Source organism: Schistocerca cancellata, chromosome 3 (assembly GCF_023864275.1).
Source record: "Schistocerca cancellata isolate TAMUIC-IGC-003103 chromosome 3, iqSchCanc2.1, whole genome shotgun sequence".
Lineage (NCBI taxonomy): Eukaryota > Metazoa > Arthropoda > Insecta > Orthoptera > Acrididae > Schistocerca > Schistocerca cancellata.
Window position 1 is genome coordinate 949154818 of NC_064628.1, and position 17773 is coordinate 949172590.

At 45.1% G+C, this 17773-nt stretch overlaps 1 protein-coding gene across 1 annotated transcript in view; it reads left to right on the plus strand.

Moving 5' to 3' along the window:
* LOC126176012 (collagen alpha-1(I) chain-like) overlaps positions 1–17773 on the plus strand; it is a 1061651-nt gene that overhangs the window by 682697 nt on the left and 361181 nt on the right. The window contains exon 4 of the mRNA XM_049923130.1: positions 13444–13479. Coding sequence (XP_049779087.1) covers positions 13444–13479 — 36 coding nt within the window. The remainder of the gene's footprint in view (positions 1–13443; positions 13480–17773) is intronic.

A 17773-nucleotide genomic window follows, 5' to 3' on the forward strand; every position in this document is an offset into this window, starting at 1 on the left:
CTTCAACGTGTCATTTCCTTGAAGCGGCATACTTTCATAATAAGCTAGCTACTGGTACGATACAGAAACTACCCACTTCGCAATTAAAATGGTGGCTCCAAAGCATCCCGCATTGAGCGCTAGAGAAGTCGACAGCAGTTTCTGTGGTTTCCGATAGCGGCGTATGACGTCAACATGACGTCACGTTTGTACAAAGTTTTGTGAACTATAAGTCATCTAATTCTACCCTCCCCATCGCCCCTACGGTACTTTTCTGCAATTTATTCTACGCATATCTGCCAATTTTTGTAATTCTGTGAGTAGGTTTAATGAAATGAAGCACAGCGAAACTGAGTGTCCAGTAAGATTTGATAGAAGTAGTACATGGGTTAAATGTGTATCACAGTGGTTGGCCAGTTAACTTAAATGGCCGCTGCCAGAGCTCTGTCGCCTGAGCAGTGCAGCCTGCAGGATCAACAGAGCGTCGCCACACGTAGCAACTCCCACCATCTTATTAGCAGGAGCAGGGCACAGATGGTTTATTACTGAATTTGTTTAAGCACGCAGCAGGTCGTACCAAAGGAACAGCAAAGCCAGTGGCTGGAGGGCCGAGTGAATGACACAGCCCCCCACCGCCGCGTCTAGGTGCAGTCCTCAGTCAGCAACAATCGGAACCTTTAGTGTTGAGTCGAGAAGCACCCGCTCGGCTACCGTGGTTAGGGACGCTGAGTTCCTACACTACCATAGCGAAGTGGCAGTAAGAACTGCACTGTTGAACACGCGAGAGCTATGTAGGCGATAGTTGCCACGTAAACCACGTCAGCCATAGACGTGTATTCGGTAATAGTCGTTTATTTGTGGTGCTTGTTGGACAGAATGACACTGTAGACATGACACTCAGACAACAGCGTGCGTATGCAGTCGTAGAACTTCTTCCCGTAGGCAGAAGACGGGAAGACGAGGGCTACGAGAAGTCATGTGCCTGTCACAGTCAGTATTAAACCGTTTTTCTTTCTTAATATTTTATCGGTCATGTTTTGCTTCCCTCTGTGCCTCCGTCCTATCTCGCACCCCTACTGTACTGGCCTGAATACACAAAATAAAAAATACCTCCCTTAATCTTTCTTTCCATGCCGTCATCGTTTCGCATCTAGCACTACAAATGAGGCACAGCTGACGTCTCTCAATACAGATGAAAATACATTCGCGGTCGGTTCAAAAATAAGCCACGTTTAAATGTGTCCCCACGGAACATTTTTGCCACCATTTCCATTTGTACATTGGCTCACTGTGATTACAACAAAATTAAATGGCTCGTAAAAAAGCTGTTATCCGAAAAGGTCGCCATCCGGCTTTACGGTACCTTTGCCTCCCTAGGTCCTGAAAAAGGCTTTCAGAACGGTATTCCCGTCTGCCACGTACTTCCAATCGACTACGTCCGTCTTACAACTTCCGTTCCTCTCTCGTCACAGTCAACAAGACACGGTCCCGTACAGTCATCCACGACGCGCAGGAGTGAACCAAGCTTGTGCTGTGTTCCGCCCGCATCTCGTGGTCGTGCTGTAGCGTTCTCGCTTCCCACGCCCGGGTTCCCGGGTTCGATTCCCGGCGGCGTCAGGGATTTTCTCTGCCTCGTGATGGCTGGGTGTTGTGTGCTGTCCTTAGGTTAGTTAGGTTTAAGTAGTTCTAAGTTCTAGGGGACTGATGGCCATAGATGTTAAGTCCCATAGTGCTCTGAGCCATTTGAACCATTTTTGCTGTGTTCCCTTCCAGACAGACGGTGTTGCAAAGGCACCCTGCCGCCCTGCACCTCCAGATTCAACTCAGCTACATCAATCACCGCCTACTGCAACTTCTGGTGGCTTAAAATCAATCCCATCAAAACGTAAGCAGTACGCACAAGTCGTACCACCAATTGCTTCAAGTCTTCCTGACCTGCATCTCACCACCCATAACTGTTTCATTTCTCTCACTAACTCACTGCAATTTATTGATCTACCTCTCTCTCGAAAATCAAGCATCCCACAAAAAGCCCACAATACACTAAAATTACTAAATATTAGTAACAAGGCTGTACGCGGGACCTAAATTCGTTCAGCAGCCTTCAGGAGTAAAAAAGCCTCATCGGAGCCACCGTTTCCTTCGATCTCCGTCTTTCCAAATTTCCTCACTTCTTACCGAGCCCTACAGCGCTACGCACTCTGTTTCGTCTTCCGTATCCACCTTCCGCCTCTTACATTCATCGCCTACTAGCTATTAAATTTCCCCCTCTTCTCAAATTCCTCAAACATTCTCTGCTCTGCATCCGGTAACCGCATTGTCTGTCCTGTGCTACTGCCACCGTCCCTTTACCTCCAGACCCTGCATCTAGTGTTCCAAGGAAACCCAGCGGGCTCCCCCTCCCTTCGCACAGCTCCGCGCCGACATCTTTCCATCCCACCAGATAATTCTCATATTCTCTCCTTAGATAAATTCCTACCGAGGCTTATGACTACGACAACCCCACCCTCCCCTCATTAATTCATCCCCCACTTTTCGACCAGACACTTCGTAGCTCGTCACTTGACCCCTCTCAACTTCCAGAAACGTCAATTTTACCTTGAATCCCTCCATCCCTTTCAGATCACACATACGACACTTAATACACTACTGGCCATTAAAATTGCTACACCAAGAAGAAATACAGATGATAAACGGGTATCCATTGGACAAATATATTATACTAGAACTGACATGTGATTACATTTTCACGCAATTTGGGTGCATAGATCCTGAGAAATCAGTGCCCAGAACAACCACCTCTGGCCGTAATAACGGCCTTGATACGCCTGGGCATTGAGTCAAATAGAGCTCGGATAGCGTGTACATGCAGCTTCAACACGATACCACAGTTCATGAAGAGCAGTGACTGGCGTATTGTGACGAGTCAGTTGCTCGGCCACCTTTGACCAGACGTTTTCAAGTGGTGAGAGATCTGGAGAATGTGCTGGCCAAGGCAGCAGTCGAACATTTCCTGTATCCAGAAACGCCTGTACAGGACCTGCAACATGCGGTCGTACATTATCATGCTGAAATATGGGGTTTCGGAGGGATCGAATGAAGAGTAGAGCCACAGGTCGTAACACATCTGAAATGAACCGTGCGCTGTTCAAAGTGCCGTCAATGCGAACAAGAGGTGACCGAGACGTGTAACCATACCATCACGCCAGGTGATAAACCAGTATGGCGATGACGAATACACGCGTCCAATGTGCGTTCACCGCGATGTCGCCAAACACGCATGCGATCATCGTGATGCTGTAAACAGAACCTGGATTCATCATAAAAATGACGTTTTGCCATTCGTGCACCCAAGTTCGTTGTCGAGTACACCATCGCAGGCGCTCCTGTCTCTGATGCAGCGTCAAGGGTAACCGCAGCCATGGTCTCCGAGCTGATAGTCCATGCAGCTACAAACGTCGTCGAACTGTTCCCCATCTGTTGACTGAGCGATCGAGACGTGGCTGCACGATCCGTTACAGCCATGCGGATAAGTTGCCTGTCATCTCGACTGCTACGATACGAGGCCGTTGGGATCCAGCACGGCGTTCCGTATTACCCTCCTGAACCCACCGATTCCATATGCTGCTAACATTCATTGGATCTCGACCAACGCGAGCAGCAATGTCGCGATACGATAAACCGCAATCGCGATAGGCTACAATCCGACCTTTATCAAAGTGGGAAACGTGATGGTACGCATTCCTCCTCCTTACACGAGGCATGACAACGACGTTTCACCAGGCAACGCCGGTCAACTGCTGTTTGTGGTGGGAAATCGGTTGGAAACTTTCCTCATGTCAGCACGTTGTAGGTGTCGCCATCGGCGCCAACCTTATGTGAATGCTCTGAAAAGCTAATCATTTGCATATCACAGCATCTTCTTCCTTTGGTTAAATTCGCGTCTGTAGCACGTCACCTTCGTAGTGTAGCAATTTTAATGGCCACTAGTGTAGAAATGGTTCTTCCTAGATTTGGCAGAAGCGGCATCTTCATCATAGCATAAGCCATAACACTGTTGTACACTCCTGGAAATGGAAAAAAGAACACATTGACACCGGTGTGTCAGACCCACCATACTTGCTCCGGACACTGCGAGAGGGCTGTACAAGCAATGATCACACGCACGGCACAGCGGACACACCAGGAACCGCGGTGTTGGCCGTCGAATGGCGCTAGCTGCGCAGCATTTGTGCACCGCCGCCGTCAGTGTCAGCCAGTTTGCCGTGGCATACGGAGCTCTATCGCAGTCTTTAACACTGGTAGCATGCCGCGACAGCGTGGACGTGAACCGTATGTGCAGTTGACGGACTTTGAGCGAGGGCGTATAGTGGGCATGCGGGAGGCCGGGTGGACGTACCGCCGAATTGCTCAACACGTGGGGCGTGAGGTCTCCACAGTACATCGATGTTGTCGCCAGTGGTCGGCGGAAGGTGTACGTGCCCGTCGACCTGGGACCGGACCGCAGCGACGCACGGATGCACGCCAAGACCGTAGGATCCTACGCAGTGCCGTAGGGGACCGCACCGCCACTTCCCAGCAAATTAGGGACACTGTTGCTCCTGGGGTATCGGCGAGGACCATTCGCAACCGTCTCCATGAAGCTGGGCTACGGTCCCGCACACCGTTAGGCCGTCTTCCGCTCACGCCCCAACATCGTGCAGCCCGCCTCCAGTGGTGTCGCGACAGGCGTGAATGGAGGGACGAATGGAGACGTGTCGTCTTCAGCGATGAGAGTCGCTTCTGCCTTGGTGCCAATGATGGTCGTATGCGTGTTTGGCGCCGTGCAGGTGAGCGCCACAATCAGGACTGCATACGACCGAGGCACACAGGGCCAACACCCGGTATCATGGTGTGGGGAGCGATCTCCTACACTGGCCGTACACCACTGGTGATCGTCGAGGGGACACTGAATAGTGCACGGTACATCCAAACCCTCATCGAACCCATCGTTCTACCATTCCCAGACCGGCAAGGGAACTTGCTGTTCCAACAGGACAATGCACGTCCGCATGTATCCCGTGCCACCCAACGTGCTCTAGAAGGTGTAAGTCAACTACCCTGGCCAGCAAGATCTCCGGATCTGTCCCCCATTGAGCATGTTTGGGACTGGATGAAGCGTCGTCTCACGCGGTCTGCACGTCCAGCACGAACGCTGGTCCAACTGAGGCGCCAGGTGGAAATGGCATGGCAAGCCGTTCCACAGGACGACATCCAGCATCTCTACGATCGTCTCCATGGGAGAATAGCAGCCTGCATTGCTGCGAAAGGTAGATATACACTGTACTAGTGCCGACATTGTGCATGCTCTGTTGCCTGTGTCTATGTGCCTGTGGTTCTGTCAGTGTGATCATGTGATGTATCTGACCCCAGGAATGTGTCAATAAAGTTTCCCCTTCCTGGGACAATGAATTCACGGTGTTCTTATTTTAATTTCCAGGAGTGGATTTTTTATAGCAATGCAGTCATCTTTAAGTGTATTTTAATCCCTTTATTTTATTAATTTTAACTGTACAGAAGTACGTGACTGTTTTTTGACACCATGGCAGAAAAGAGAAGCGTTGTTGCTACTGTCAGCTCCCCACCCGCGCCCCCGCTTTTTCCCATCATAAGTAACATGAAATGAACCAGAAACGAAAAAAAAATCGTTTATCAGTAACAGTGTAGTGCTTCGTGGATCCATAAGTCATGGAGGAGAGGCTAGAAAAATCTAATACGTGACGGGTATTCGAAGCGTCTACCATTAGCGGTCCACCACCAGCCACTTGAGCAGACACACCGCTGGACGGAGTCGCACCTGCCTGGGACACGGCAGACGTGGCTCGCGCCGCCGCCAGCACGGTCCAGCGCGAGGCGACAGCTGCCGCCGCTATTCCTGGCCTCCAGGGCCACGTGACCGCCCCCAGGCTCCCTGACCCGCCAAACGTTCGCAGTTTACAATCCCCAGGGCGAGTTAGCAATTTCGTCCACCTTCGGCTGGCTGTGTTCCTCACTAGCTGATCATTCGGCGTAGGTTACTTATCCCACTTTTGAGTGCTGCCTCCACTTATCCTGAACCTGACCATCATAGGGCGGTTATTTACCGGCGCAGTCCCCAATCATTGTCAGCAGACATTTCATTAGGGGCTATTCCAGACTAACTTATACAGCGTGTTAGCACCACAGTGCGGCGCCAAAACTTCATAACCACTGGCCATTGCGTAGTTTAACCCCGCGTAGTGGCGTTGGGGCTACGTGACACGGGAATGTAATGGACGAAAAACAGAAAATGTTTCTGTTCTTTGTAGACGACAAGCTGAAGTGTACAATGCTAGGTATGAAACTACGAAGATACATAACTACTGGCGACAACTGACGCACGTGAACAAATGTACAGTCACGTTGTTTGCAAATTGGTATCTTCTCCCTAAACTTCAGCGTAGTCTAACCGAGTGACGTGGCGCATTGGTTAGACACTGGACTCGCATTCGAGAGGACGACGGTTCAATCCCGCGTCCGGTCATCCTGATTTAGGTTTTCCGTGATTTCCCTAAATTGCTCCAGGCAAATGCCGGTATGGTTCCTTTCCAAGGGCACGGCTGACTTCCTTCCCCGTCCTTCCCTAATCCGATGAGACCGATGACCTCGCTGTCTGGTCTCCTTCTCCAAAACAACCCAACCTCAGCGTAACGAATTTAATGTTTCTACTCAGCGGCGTGTGCCCTGAACTGTACCAGGTGTACCGGTATGAAATGAGCGTCAAGATACAAATGTGTCGATAGGGAACATTTGTTGTGAACGAGCCTTAATTTTTTTTTGTTTGGTTGGCATGATATCTGTCAAAGACATTTAGTATACATCAAGTCATGGAACAAACGACTTCATATGTTTTCATCGTGTTAACAATGTCGAATTTTGTACCAGAAAGTGATGATTTGCAGAAGGAATTAATTTTTTTGTTTTCATTTGAAAAAAGGTGCTGCAGAGTCACATCGAATGCTTGTCGAGGCATATGGTGATCACGCTCTATCAGAAGCAACGTGCAAAATATGGTTTCAACGGTTCAGAAACAATGATTTTGATGTAAGAAATGAAGAACGTGGAAGACCACCAAAAAAGTTCGCAGACGCTGAATTGCAAGCAATATTGGATGAAGATGATACTTTGAGTCAGAAGCAAATAGCAGCAATGCTAAATGTTGCACAACAAACAATTTCTGACCGTTTGAAAGCTATGGGAAAGATCCAAAAGTGAGGAAAATGGATGCCACTTGAATTGAATGAACGACAGTTGGAAAACCGAAAAATCATTTGTCAAATTTTGCTTCAAAGATGTGAAAGAAAATCAATTTTGCATCGAATTCTTACTGGCGATGAAAAATGGATACATTTTAAGAATCCTAAACTGGAAAAATTATGGGTTAATCCGGGACAACCATCAACATCGACTGCATAACCAGATCGATTCATCAAGAAGACAATGCTCTGTGTTTGGTGGGATCAGAAACGTGTGGTGTATCTTGAGCTTCTAAAACCCGGTGAAACTGTGAATACTAATCCCTACAGACAACAAATGATCAATTTGAACTGTGCATTGATCGGAAAAAAACCAGAACAGGCCAGAAGACATGTTGTTGTTGTTGTTGTGGTCTTCAGTCCTGAGACTGGTTTGATGCAGCTCTCCATGCTACTCTATCCTATGCAAGCTTCTTCATCTCCCAGTACCTTCTGCAACCTACATCCTTCTGAATCTGCTTAGTGTATTCATCTCTTGGTCTCCCTCTACGATTTTTACCCTCCACGCTGCCCTCCAATACTAAATTGGTGATCCCTTGATGCCTCAGAACATGTCCTACCAACCGATCCCTTCTTCTGGTCAAGTTGTGCCACAAACTTCTCTTCTCCCCAATCCTATTCAATACTTCCTCATTAGTTATGTGATCTACCCATCTAATCTTCAACATTCTTCTGTAGCAGCACATTTCGAAAGCTTCTATGCTCTTCTTGTCCGCCCGCATCTCGTGGTCGTGTGGTAGCGTTCTCGCTTCCCACGCCCGGGTCCCGGGTTCGATTCCCGGCGGGGTCAGGGATTTTCTCTGCCTCGTGATGGCTGGGTGTTGTGTGCTGTCCTTAGGTTAGTTAGGTTTAAGTAGTTCTAAGTTCTAGGGGACTGATGTCCATAGATGTTAAGTCCCATAGTGCCCAGAGCCATTTTTTCTCTTCTTGTCCAAACTATTTTTCGTCCATGTTTCACTTCCATACATTGCTACACTCCATACAAATATTTTCAGAAATGACTTCCTGACACTTAAATCTATACTCGATATTAACAAATTTCTCTTCTTCAGAAACGCTTTCCCTGCCATTGCCAGTCTACATTTTATATCCTCTCTACTTCGACCATCATCAGTTATTTTGCTCCCCAAATAGCAAAACTCCTTTACTACTTTAAGTGTCTCATTTCCTAATCTAATTCCCCCAGCATCATCAGACTTAATTTGACTACATTCCATTATCCTCGTTTTGCTTTTGTTGATGTTCATCTTATATCCTCCTTACAAGACGCTATCCATTCCATTCAACTGCTCTTCCAAGTCCTTTGCTGTCTCTGACAGAATTACAATGTCATCGGCGAACCTCAAAGTTTTTATTTCTACTCCATGGATTTTAATACCTACTCCGAATTTTTCTTTTGTTTCCTTTACTGCTTGCTCAATATACAGATTGAATAACATCGGGGAGAGCCTACAACCCTGTCTTACTCCCTTCCCAACCACTGCTTCCCTTTCATGTCCCTCGACTCTTATAACTGCCATCTGGTTTCTGTACAAATTATAAATAGCCTTTCGCTCCCTGTATTTTACCCCTGCCACGTTTAGAATTTGAAAGAGAGTATTCCAGTCAACATTGTCAAAAGCTTTCTCTAAGTCTACAAATGCGAGAAACGTAGGTTTGCCTTTCCTTAATCTTTCTTCTAAGGTAATTCGTAAGGTCAGTATTGCCTCACGTGTTCCAGTATTTCTACGGAATCCAAATTGATCTTCCCCCAGAAGACATAGAAAAATAATTTTTTTACACGACAATGCACCTGCACACAAACCAAAACTGGTTCAGGATACAATCAAAACACTTGGCTGGGAGCTGCTACCCCATCCGCAGTATTCACCAGACTTGGCCCCTTCCGATTACCATTTGATTCCATCATTGGGACACGCATTGGCCGAGGAACACTTTGATTCCTACGAAGAAGTCGAAAATTGGGTGTCTGGTTTACTTCGAAAGACGAACGTTTCTATTGGCGTACTGTCCACTAATTGCCAGAAAGGTGGTCACAATGTATAGAAAGCTATGGTTAGTACTTTGAATAAAATGATTTTACTTTTCAATTCAAAATTAGTGTTTCATTTTCACAAAAAAACGCTCATTTCATACCGGTACACCTGGTAAATGTTAACGATCGTAAAACCTGACGCCTAATTATCGCTCCTTTCTACATGTTAACCCACAAGCAGTTGACATGAAATAACAATTTTCAGAGGGAAAATAAATAAAACCCACTGAAGATAATAGAGAAAGTGCTGAAACACGTTTGGGAAGAGCACAACTAGTAACCGGTGTCTTGCAAAAGGCGGAACTCCCCCACAAGGCCTGGCCGCACTGGAGCGGGGCGGGCAGCTTTGGACGCCCCTTTCCCTGCAGCCCCATCTGACCGTACGGAGTGTCTTCCTCGCTGCAAGCGTTTCCAGAGGCGCGTGCCGCACGAGTCGCGCGGGTGCAGCGCACATTGCGACGCGTACACCAAACTTCGCACGGGCCGACTGGCGACGCTGCGCGGTGACAGAACCGAAGAGCGCGCACCCTGTTGTCTTTCTCAAACGATTTTACAGAAACTGTTCACTGAAAATATTTGATTTTTGCCTTACTTGTAGCGTTATATGTCACCTTCCTGGCGAAGTGCCCATCATCTCGCTAATGGCTATTCTTATTGTGATGTACACATTTTAGTAAGACACTACGTAAAACTCAAAAAGTTTGCAACGAAAATTAGGGGTCGCTATGACTTTGCGTTCGGTTCGTAGTACACCATATGTTGCTGCGTATGAAATTTAGCTAACATGTTCGAATTTTTGTTTCGACTTGGGAGGAGGTCTCTATCTGCCTCCGATCTCGAGAAAATGAATCCTATGTAGCGCGCTCGCTTCCTATCTCACGTCCGCGAGAATGAAATACCCGCAACATCTCTCATATCTCCTAAACCGCTCGAGTCAACGAAACGAAAGTTTGGCGAATGTCAACACACGAGGAGAAGAGTGTTTTGCCAATTCTTAAACACACGGAACTTTCTTCTCTGTAGCAATATATCATAACTTATATTACCCTTTTTATTTCTTTCACTCCAGTGACTGCAACTTTCTAAGAGTTATCGACAGCTAGCGAAACAAGAGCTTCCTAGTATGAAAATAAACAAGAAATTTCTTCTTTTATGTTACTGCAAACCGACACTATGAGGTTTTCCGTAAGCTACTGAGCTCTGTGATTGCCAGTTACTTGTTTAACGAGGCACTCCGTTTCAGAATTCTGTCGCAATAGCTGCTGTGAAATGAGTTTGGCAAATTACACTGTGACAAAGGAAGTACAATTAAACCTGTTACCAAGAGAAATGTGGCCGTTACTCATAAATGGTGATGCTTCTTCGAATATGAAAAGGTTAACAACTCACACAAAAATAGGTTGCCAATTCTGTTGGAATTTTGGTGGAATCCCCGTAACCCATCGTATTTTTAACACTGAGCGACTGGAATGGAAACTTACCAAACGATTTCATTCCTTCTCTTGTTCTGAGCAGAATTAAAATAATGACGAGCGTTCTTTTTAGGTGGAATGATAGGCACATGGCAAATACTGGTTACTCACCTACGGCTTGCCAAACTGACAATGCGTGATCGCGAATAAAGTAGTTGTTATTGAGAAAAATAAACAGTTGATCTGTCGCACAAGACAATGGTCAGTGTATTGTCAGCAGCGGAGGATAATGCGCGCGACAGGAATGCAGAAGCTAGCCGTGTGTGCCTTGTGAGCTGGGGTTCGGGAAACATTGCCGTGAAAGTAGATCTGCCTTTGTCAGCAGTACATTTCAACAAAATTAAATATATCAAATGGTTCAAATGGCTCTGAGCACTATGCGACTTAACTTCTGATGTCAGCAGTCGCCTAGAACTTAGAACTAATTTAACCTAACTAACCTAAGGTCATCAAACACATCCATGCCCGAGGCAGGATACGAACCTGCGACCGTAGTGGTCGCCCGGCTTCAGACTGTACCGCCTAGAACCGCACTGCCACTCCAGGCAGCTTAAATATATCTAATCATCACACTTTTTTTAGGATATTCCTACTTTCGTAATAATACCAACGATTTTCTTCATTTGTGTAGCCTCTTGTATAATTAGCTTATTAATGCTGATGATGTGCATGCAATAATTGATATGCTTTTTCTCATCGCGGCGAAACAATTAAAACATTGTTATTTGTGACTGCTTTTCGACTGTTTCTAGCTTGCAGTGGAAATGTGATGTTCACATGCATGTAGTACAGTGCGTCGTAGTACATTATTACACTGATATCCAAGTAATCACAGTGAGACTTCTATACTTCAGATTTTGGACGCATTTCACCAGGAGCACAAAAGAGGTCACACCTGTGGAGATTATCCCTTTCCAAAATTTTGTAACAGATTGCACAGATCGCCAGCATACTAAGCAGCGAGAAGATAACCCTGTTTTACTCTCCTGTCTTGCTTCTTAATGACATGATTTTATAATATTCCTTGCTTCCTTCTTCTCTACCCTCTGTCCCTTCTTGCGATCCGAAAACATAGCGGAGGCATATGATACAATTCCAGCCGCGAATGGCTCACCAGTTACTGAAGTATGCATTTTTCGTGACAGAAGAAAGACAAAAGAAAACAAAACAAAAATATACACACACAAATAACAGAAAAGTATAATGTAACATCAGGCGGAGCGTGGCGTGTGACACAAACCAGTTCGCCTTCCTCGATCGTGCAGCGCGTGCGAGTCGCGACTTTAAAGGAAGTATCACAGCGGCAAAAAACGAGGCCAGCAATTTTGTAGTGCGTAATTCACATACATGTCTCGCTCCTTTCTTGCCACTAGTGATGTGAAATGCAACAATTTAAACTGTCTAATACTGTTTTCGTTTAAAATAAAATTTAAAGAAACGAAAAAACGGTTGGATTCGGTTTGACGTGCATCGATCCTTTTCAAAATGTTATCAAATTTAGACGCAGACATTCCCACGCATTCGTGAAGACTGTCCGGATGTGATCGTAAACTCCTATACAATGTATGAAACTCTCCGAACAATTATGTTTCACTAGATTGCTTGGCTATTTCCTTACACTGAAGAAATCGACTTTCAGAAATATATTTTCTTCCAGTATCAAATCGGATAGCTGTGCGTTCGACTCTAATGTGAGTCCCATCTCTGCATAATGCTAGTACACACACCGCTGAACAGAGAGCCGTTACTCAAGAGGGAAAAACCACAACGCAGCCCCCTCAGATTTTGTGGTAAGATGGCCCAGTGCATAGTTCGTCAAAAACTAAACGCAGATCAACCTTGAAAACAGGAAGGAGGTGTACTGAACTGTGAAAAAAAAAGCAAAATAGAAACAGTGAACCGTCGAAGTGCATCATTAAGCGTATTTGATTAGCCACGGAGTCGTGGTTACGTGGGAAATCTGCTGGACTCCGAAGGGGAGATACGTGTTCAAATCTTCTTCACGACCCTACTTTTTTTTTTTTCTATGAACTGTCCGACCAGTGTAGAATGCATCCAGCGCTCTGCCCACTCCCCGCTGCGCTCTCTGTTCGTTGTATTCAGACTTCCATCTGTGTCGTGGTGCAGCGTCCGTCTGCAACAGTGAAGTGTAAGTAAGGGACTTCCAGGCGTTCGTACCTCCTACTTGTTCTACACAATATCACATGTTATGACCCTTGCGTTTAGGTTTGCAAGTTATGATTCTTAAATTCCTCCGCTATAACACAGTTCACACACGTTTATTTATTGTTTGTGCCGATATATTTTTTAACATACCACACACATATTTTTTGCACTAACATTTCAAGTATCTTGTGATTATAACGTAAACTACTCTGACGCAGGAATTTTCCTTCATTGCAGCTGCTGAAATTGACATTTTGCTTCGTACATCACTCGATACGCCTTATTCCTCACGAAACGCAGACAGTGATATGTTGAATTTCGTACCCAATCGTATTTCGATTTTGCGCTTTTTTTCTTTTGTTATTTCTCCTGTTTTTGTGTCTGAGTTCATTAGCTTTTGTACTTTTATTTTGTGGTTTTGTTTTGTTCTTTTCAGTTGCTTTTAAGTTTTTAGACAATTTTGTTGTTTCATTTTCAGGGTTTCGGATCTGGAGAAGCTGAGGACGATGACTTTGTAAGTATTACGCCTCAGATATCAACTGATTTCATCCTCGGTCCACTACTAAATGTCTGTCATGCGCGTCGCATCTTAATTCGACGTGCATCCTTCAGAACACCGAAATAATGTAGAAATGACTGAATAAGGCAGAAGATGACTATTCAGAAACGCCGTATACGCACACAGTACGTGGTTGTTACAAGGCGTACTCGGTCCCAGGCACGGGTGCTCGACGATCACAGGTGGCGACAAAGTTTCCGTAATTTTATCAGTCTCTTCTCCCACAATGTGAAAGTCTACGGAAAGAATTATTGTCCAGAACACTAATACAGTCTTAGCAGCCTGGTTTGCTTGCGGCAGAAGATTTACATTTAACGGTGACAACGATATTTATAACTTATTCGTAGTGTTGGTTCTTCAACATTGTAGCTCGGAGGCTGCAATACATACAAAAAAAAAATCAAACGTTGGTGCCATCATTTTTAGAGATAGGCGAACTTCTGTATAAGCCCCAGCCCCCACACAGAATGGACTTTTGCTGCATTTGATACATAATGTACGGTACTAGCACCTGTAATTTATTAATCCTGATCACAAATATAGCAACAGCCCCAATGACCGGTTTCACCTGCTAACAAGCATCTTCAGATAACATTAAATCCTTATTGTCATAGGAACGTGTCGCAAAGCGACAGCAGTTGGCATAAAGTGTCTGAGTACATGGCTTACGACGCTCTGCTGCATTAGTAAGGATTTATCGTTATCTGAAGATGCTTATTGCTTATCAAACTCGGTCAACAGTATTATTATTTTTGGCTATCTTAAATAATAAATTAAAATTATTACATAATGTTCAGTGTTCCACACCTCAACTATGAAAGGTTTTGTAAAAGACAGTCATAACCAGTTTACATTCTGATTATTGAGCTTGTAAGGAAATAGAGAATGGTTAGATGTGAGTGTGTGGGTGTTATGTTGACGAGTTGTGCAACGGATTGATCTGACAAGTACCCTTTGGCTCCTGCAAGAAGCAATTTCCACCCCACACTACTACAGAAGTCAGACAGACGCTCCTAACGTACCAAAAAGAAATGCCTGAAAAACTTTCAGCAATCAGTATCTTCTGGAGTCATCCGCTGTAAGGAAGAGACACAAAAATATTCTATTTTCTTACATAACTAGTGGGATACATGGGTACTGGAGTATTGCTAGTTAGTGTACGAAAAACATTAAACGAACGGAAAATATTATTTATTGCAAAATTTAAGAAAAATCAAATGAAACTTTTATTTATAAACTGATACACTAATTTCGGGGTTCTTTGTGGATTTGGAGGTTACCTCTTATGGAGAGGAATCATGTTAATGACATTTATGTACAAAGTGGGGAAAGCTCTTTTAGCCCTTTCCTTTAAGAATGTGATTTACTCAGCAGAATGGCTGAGAGCCGCACCTACTCAACTTGAATAATTATCCGATTGAATTTTTCTAAGTACGGTTGAGGCTGTCGCGTGAGAAATGTAATGGAGTGACGTGAATAAAGTATGTTATTTCTAATGGAGGGAAGATGGGGCTCGCCTACGCTGTAGCGCACAATACCGTGAGCTGCGACGACTGCTGCCTGCGTCGTTTGCCGCTGAAAAATAACAAAACTATCTCTTTCTACCTGGATTGACCTTCGCCAATCGAACTCCTATCTGCCCCTAGTCTAACTATTGACGTGGTACACCGGTCAGATAACCAGTCCACCGCAATGCCATTCAATGTTTGCTCACAGGGGATAACTAATACTCTGTCTGTGTTCACACCGCACATTAAATGTCGCGGCCAACACAGTGAACAAACGTTTAAACGTGAGCGCCTCAATATAGAGTATCACTCGGATTCGCTAGTGACAGAGTTGCTCTCTCAGTGCAGTACTGAGTAGAGACTTTGTTCCTGACTCTCCGAGTACACGCACAAGTGCACTCGCTCCCACTACATGTTACCGCAACAAGAGTGTCACCAGAACGACTTCCCTCCACATAAAGAGCGAAATGGTATATCATTCCCTCACCACTCCGGCGCATTGCGTCAGAAATAGTCCACCAATCAGCGCTACTCTTACAAACGGGAGAACGGTGCTCCGTTTAAGCCGACCAATCCGGAAATATATAGCATCTGTGTTAGGGAGTTACTGTCCACTTGTGAGACCTCTGAAACTGCGCACTAGGTCCGTCAAAAAAATGCGTATGCTGGGGGCTCTCCCAGACAATACAACGGGTTTTGCTTTTAAGGTGAACAGATAGGCCATTATCCCTTTTCTGTGGCAAAAACTGTTTTGGTCCGTGGGCAGTCGGCTGGCCAGTGCAGCTGCGTGTTAACTGACCCTCCTACAGACGTTCCAGCGAGCTGGTTGCTTCCGCCGAACAAAAACTGCTGTGGCCATCGTGTCTTGAATGTTTGTGTATGCCAGCCTCGATTTTTTAATCTTGGTGCGCACTTGCGATTTATTTATTAGATTTGCATATCGATTACATGGAAATATGTAAAATTGGCTCTACCCTACAGAGTTTGGGCTCAAATGAAACGTCTTGATACGCAGAATACGATGGTGAGGTCGGAATATGTAAGAAATGAAGGTCAGGAGACTACGCCACCTTACATAGATTGTGAAAATTATCGCGCAATTAGCTTTTATCATGTGCTTCCAAAATACAAGAGGATCATGTCAAAGACTGGAAGGGAAAATTAAAAGCAGATTATGGGGAAGGCCAGTTTGGTTATGGGAGAAGCAAGAGAAATCCACAAGCAGCTTTAGAAATGCGGCTAATGACCAAGATTAGGGTACGAAATGAAAGAAACGCATGTTGCATCGTACATATGGAGAAGGCTTTTCGTAATGTGGAATGGAATAACATGTTTTTCATTCTTGGGATGTGTAGTCTCTACTAGGGGAACAGTTCCTAGAATTTATATACCTACGTCTACATCTACATGATTATTCTGCAGTTCACACTTAAGTGTGTGACAAGGGGTTCACAAAACCACTTTCAGACATTTATCGATGATTCCGCTCTCGAATAGCACTTGGGAGAAATTGACATACAAATCTATTCGTGCTCACTCTAACTTCTCTTAATTTATTACAATGGTGGGAGTCAGCACAATATTTTTGCAGTCAGATGAGAAAGTTTAAGATTTAAATTTCGTTAAAAGATCTCGCTGCAACCACAGATGTCTTTGATTTAATGATTACCACCCCAACTTGCTTATCAAATATGTGGCACTCTCTCCTGATATTCACGATAGAACAAAATCAGCTGCTCTTCTTTTAACTTTTTCGATGTGTGACGAGAGTGGTGTCAAAAGCCTTGCGGAAATCTAGAAATGTGGAATCAGCTTTCGATGACACTCATTACTTCTTGTAAATAAAGAGCTAGTCGTGTGTCAGAAGAACGATATTTTCTAAAACCGTGTAGGTTATGTTTCATTAGATCGTTTTTTCTCGAGGTGTTTCGTAATGCTAAAACACAGCATGTGCTCCAAAACCCAACTGCAAATCAATGGCAAAGTGTGGATCTATGATTCAGAGGAATACGTCCATTTCCTTTCTTGCACTAGAGACAAGAATCGGGAAAGAGGTTAAGGCAGATTGCTCGTTCTAATCCGTAATATTTAATTTGTGTGTGGAAGAGGCAGTGAGAGATGTAAAGGACACTTTCGCTGGAAGAGCTATTTCTGTCATGGACAGAAGATCATCGTGGTACGGTTCCCTGATGATACAGCAGTGGTCGCCGAAAGTAAACAGCAACAGGTGAGGTGGTTGCTGAAGGGAAACGTGTGCTAGCCATCTGATAGCTATGATATAGACACAAACAAAAAGAAAACTGAAGTGATGGTGGTATTGTCACGCTGATGACATCACCAACATCACTTATACTCTCTCCCCCAATTCCCTTCCCAGCCCACTTCCCCCTCTCCTTACTCATTGCTCTCTCCTCCTCCAGTTTGTGAATGGGTGGAGAAAGACTCAATTTGAGCTGCTGAAGAGGAAGGATGTATCAGAGTGTCCTAGGACTGTCTCTCCCCCTCCACTTGTGAATTGGCGGGAAAAAAGCTCAGTCTGTGCTCTAGAGGAAGCATATAAGGTATTTATTTGTTTATTTATTTTTGGCGGGAAATGTGCTCAGTTAACAAGCTGTTGGTGTTGGACATGGAAGGGCTTAAGTGTACAGCTGAAAACTGCGTCCATAACCTCCTGCACGAGCCGGCCGCGGTGGCCGTGCGGTTCTAGGCGCTCCAGTCCGGAGCCGCGCTGTTGCTACGGT